We start from the raw sequence: 4,290 nt of genomic DNA, 5'->3' as shown, positions 1-4,290 counted from the left end.
GCAGACTCTTCTGCAATAGTCTCGTCTATATATGTCACCAGTTCAGCTACCACGACAGCCGAAATGATCTGTTCTCTGATGCTTACTTCCTTCGCCTCATTTTTCACTACTGCCCATGCTCGATTGTACAGTGATGTCAAGCATTTGCTGTGGTACTTGGCTTCTCTTGCCACCATATCCCCTGCACTCAGTTGCGCCAACAATGTAGTGTCCTCGAGCATCTCTGCAGCCTCACAAACATGTTGCCCTATTTCCAGTATTGCCGCTTGACGATACCAAGTTCCTGGTGGCAAAAAAAGCATAGATCTTCCTGTATGTTATCCACCTGTATGTTATCCCTTGGGCACGCCAGAAACCTATGATTGGTTCGAATCCCGGTTCGCCCCGATTATGTTTCTAGGTTTGTCAGCACCATACCCATGCTCGTGGGTTTAACCGAAGTGGTAAACGTCTGAGACCTGCAACACTTCGGGCATTCCTCCCACATTAAGCTGACACGCCGTGATATAACTGGAATAATGTTAAAAGCGGCGTTAAACCAAACTCACTCACTCACTATATAGATCTAATGTCACAGCTGTTCAGCACGGGACTTCCGTGCAGTCTGATCTATATATAGACACAGAGTCTTCATTTGGGGCATCTACATTTAAAACAAGAGCAGGGGCAGCGAAGCCAGGAAATGACCCTATTTAACTTTAGAATAGTTATTGAGAATATTATACCAACATAGTATTTTGAAATACAAGGTAGCTTGAGCATAGTCTGTAACCACCCCCATCCCCACGCACACACACGAAAAAATGAATTTGAGACATCACTGTTCTATGTGGCTTAGTTTGCTAAAATAACAAAATATTGTGTTAAATACTTATTGTTTACTGTGCCGCCATCTTGAAATTCAACATGGTGGCAGTTTTAGCCACTTGTATCTCAGACCATTGAATTCCTTGACCCCAAGAAGAAGTGTATAGCTGACATAGATCCAGAAACATTGACAATTATAGAATTTTGATGGCCGCCATTTTGATTTTCAAAATGGCGTCTCACGTAGGTGGAATTTCAAGTGGCTCCATATCCAAAAATGTTAACAACATATTAAAGTAACTGTGTGCCAAATCTGGTGCTTGTATCACAAAATGCACAATACTTTCAGATTTCGGGGCTATGCCGCTGCACTATAAATAGACTCGAAGGAAAGTTTGTCATTTACATTTCAGGAATCTTAATTGAATTCGTGTCCACATTGTGTTTCTTTGTCATTTTAAATTTTGTTCTTTTGTACTTTAGAAGTTCAAGTATGTGAAAAACGGAAGCGTAATTACTACATTAATTCAATTGACAGTGCCAAACATAGCCGTCATATAGCTGGAATATTGTTGTGTGCGGCGTTAAACAACAAACAAACTTAAAAATACGCCATTTGTATTATATTTGTCACCTTTGCAGATCCTACCACATGTTTTGAGATCAGGAAAAACAACCCAACAGCTCAAAGTGGAGAGTACAACATCTTGCCCTTGGCTCCTCAGTTTAAGGGTGCGCCAGTGAAGGTCTACTGCTTGATGAATGATACGCACCAGCTGGAGTATGTCACACTGCCAAATAGGAACATTGGAAACTATCCTAGAAGGTCGAATGGTAATTGTGGGAAGGAAATGCCATATTTAGTGAATGATCGTGTTGGCTTGGACGGAGTAACAGTGTTTCATAGAATCAGAGTTCAGCCATCGGTAAGTGCCTATTATAATTTCAGTTTCTGTCATGTGTGTGAGTGGATGTCATGTAAAGTGATGGAAGAACTTACGTTGCACTATGATAGGTAGAGCAAAAATGCTTTGTGGCATTCCAAATTTGCCAGGGATAATTAAAAATACCCTAATTAACACCAATGTTTGATGCCAGCAAATATGGCGTTTCCATTAAAGCATCCATCAAGGTATTTGAAAAGCTAGGGTGTGGAGTTTCCCAATCCTATTTCGTTTGCTGAATATTAATATCATCAGGGAGAAGGGGTGGCCCAATTGTTGTGCATCCCATAGGCGTACCAGGTGGGTTCGAATCACAGTCCTCTCCGGCTGTGTGTCTGGGTTTGTCGGTAAAGTGATAAACACATAACACCTGCATCGCTGTTCCTCCCAAATCAAGCTGACATGCCCGTACATTACTCATACTTACAGCTACCAAGGGCCTGAAAAGTGCAGGGTGTTTTGTTTGGTTATATTTTATTGTTTATTATTTTTAACTTTATCTCCCTATTTCAATCGAGCCATGAAACAAGAATACAAACAGTTGTATGTGTCTGAAGTCATTCACTATATTATAATTTATGGGAAGTATTGGTTTCTGTGAGCCATGTTCAAATTGCAGGGATTTTTGAGAAAATGAAATTATTTCCCTTCAGCTCCTACAAATGTAAGTAATTAAGTTTGGATAAAATATTGAGTTCTTCTGGTGTGATTTTAAACGTTTCTGGAGAAATGGTATATTTCCTTACTTTAGACTATGACTGTTGTGAGAACTGACACCACCTTCACAAGTGGGAACAAGACGAAGCCGCATAAATTTGGTTCAGCAGAAGATTGTAACTCACCTTCCGGAAGCTGCAAACGAATAGGAACCTTTCACATCGACACACTGGGCACAGGGATGAAGTTCTCTATAAATGTAAGTGATTCCTTTTTTCTTGCATCATTAATATGCATGAAAGATCCGGGGTAGAATAGGTATTCAGCAACCCATGCGTGCCGTAAAACGCGACTGTGCTTGCCGTAAAACGCGACTGTGCTTGCCGTAAGAGGCAACTAACGGGATCGGCTGGTCAGGCTCGACTTGGTTGATGCATGTCATCGTATCCCAATTGCGTGGATCGATGCTCATGATATTAATCACTGGATTGTCTGGTCCAGACTCGATTTTTTTACAGACCACTGTCATATAGCTGGAATATTGCTGAGTGAGGCGTTAAACAACAAACCAACCAATCGCTGTCTTGATAATGGCGAAGTTCATACTTGTTATGTAAAAGGAATCAAAGCACATCCATTCATATCCAGATAACGTGGACTGGACAAGGATACGCAGGCAAAGTGCACAGTATCACCTGGACACAGAATGGCGCCGTCATTGATCTGGTGTGTGGAGGCTTTTGTGGGGGATGCGATCCTGATGGAGACATGATCCTCTACCCAAACAATCTGGATATTCAGCCATAGGTCAACTCGGTGTGTGGAGGATGGTGTGGATTGTGTTAAGTGTCGATTCCAAAATTGAAATATTAAGTTCACCCAGAAATCTGTACGTAAACAAATTCAGTGTGAAACAAACAACCTACCATCCAGAATTGTGCATTAAAATGAACTCGGTTTACAAATCAGTACAAACTATGCACAGCAATTACAATGTCCATACATGGTAGGATGAAAGTACATTATTCAATGTCAATAATATGATAGTAGTGGTCAGTCTGGTAATTCAGCCATAAGCCCGGTGTGTGGAGATGTTGTGTACGGATGGATGGTCAGGATTGTATGATCCTGAATGAGATGTGGTTATCTTCCCAAACAGTCTGGATATTCACCCAATCTTGGTTTTGGAACATGGTGTTGTTGATGTTGATGTGGTGGATGATTTTCGAAATCAGTCTCTACAAGCATCTCTTCGATAAGCTTGCAAAGTTTCATTCATGTAACTTCAGTAAGTTTAAGAGAAAACTTGTCCCCATTTCACTCAGTATGCTCTTAGTTGAAAAGATGGGGCAAGGGCCATAACTCAATCAAATCAATTAAAGACACCAATTTTCGAATTCATTTATGATCATGACCAGTGATATCACTTGTAGAGTTTCATTCGTCTGACTTAAATAAGTTTTAACTGACGGACGGACGAACTCCGTTCCTGTATCGCCACCCCCCCCCCCCCCCCCCCCCCCCCCAACCCCCCCCCCAACCCCCCCCCCACACACACACACACACACACACACACACACTTTGTGGCGGGGGACAAAGGTATATTAACACGAATACTGTTTACCTGAGGAAAGAAGGCGAATTCATATTTTGGCAACCTATGATGTGGAGCGTCGTCATTTGTCGCAAAGACAGAAACAGTAGCGACAGGTTCAGCGTGTAATTCGAGTTCCCTGAACCATTATGAACCATCGATAATGCAAGTTAACTAACTCCGGATATGTTATATTTATTGCAATGGTTATTATTAATTATGTGAACTGCATTTAGGTTTATACGACAGCGATATGACATTGACATATTCAATAAGTACAAATATGTA

The 4,290-nt window shown here is 41.3% G+C and overlaps 1 protein-coding gene across 1 annotated transcript; it reads left to right on the top strand.

Moving 5' to 3' along the window:
* Positions 1–1,038: 1,038 nt before the first annotated feature.
* Positions 1,039–3,843, top strand: LOC124151595 (A disintegrin and metalloproteinase with thrombospondin motifs 9-like). Its single transcript, XM_046524126.2, has 4 exons — positions 1,039–1,054; positions 1,450–1,733; positions 2,503–2,667; positions 3,057–3,843. The coding sequence occupies exons 1-4, from the start codon at positions 1,039–1,041 to the stop codon at positions 3,213–3,215; spliced, it is 624 nt and encodes a 207-aa protein (XP_046380082.1). The 3' UTR covers positions 3,216–3,843.
* Positions 3,844–4,290: the final 447 nt, after the last annotated feature.

This window comes from Haliotis rufescens, unplaced genomic scaffold, assembly GCF_023055435.1.
Source record: "Haliotis rufescens isolate VD_foot unplaced genomic scaffold, xgHalRufe1.0.p SCAF_33, whole genome shotgun sequence".
NCBI classification, from domain to species: Eukaryota; Metazoa; Mollusca; class Gastropoda; order Lepetellida; family Haliotidae; genus Haliotis; species Haliotis rufescens.
This window is presented reverse-complemented; position numbering and strand designations above follow the sequence as displayed.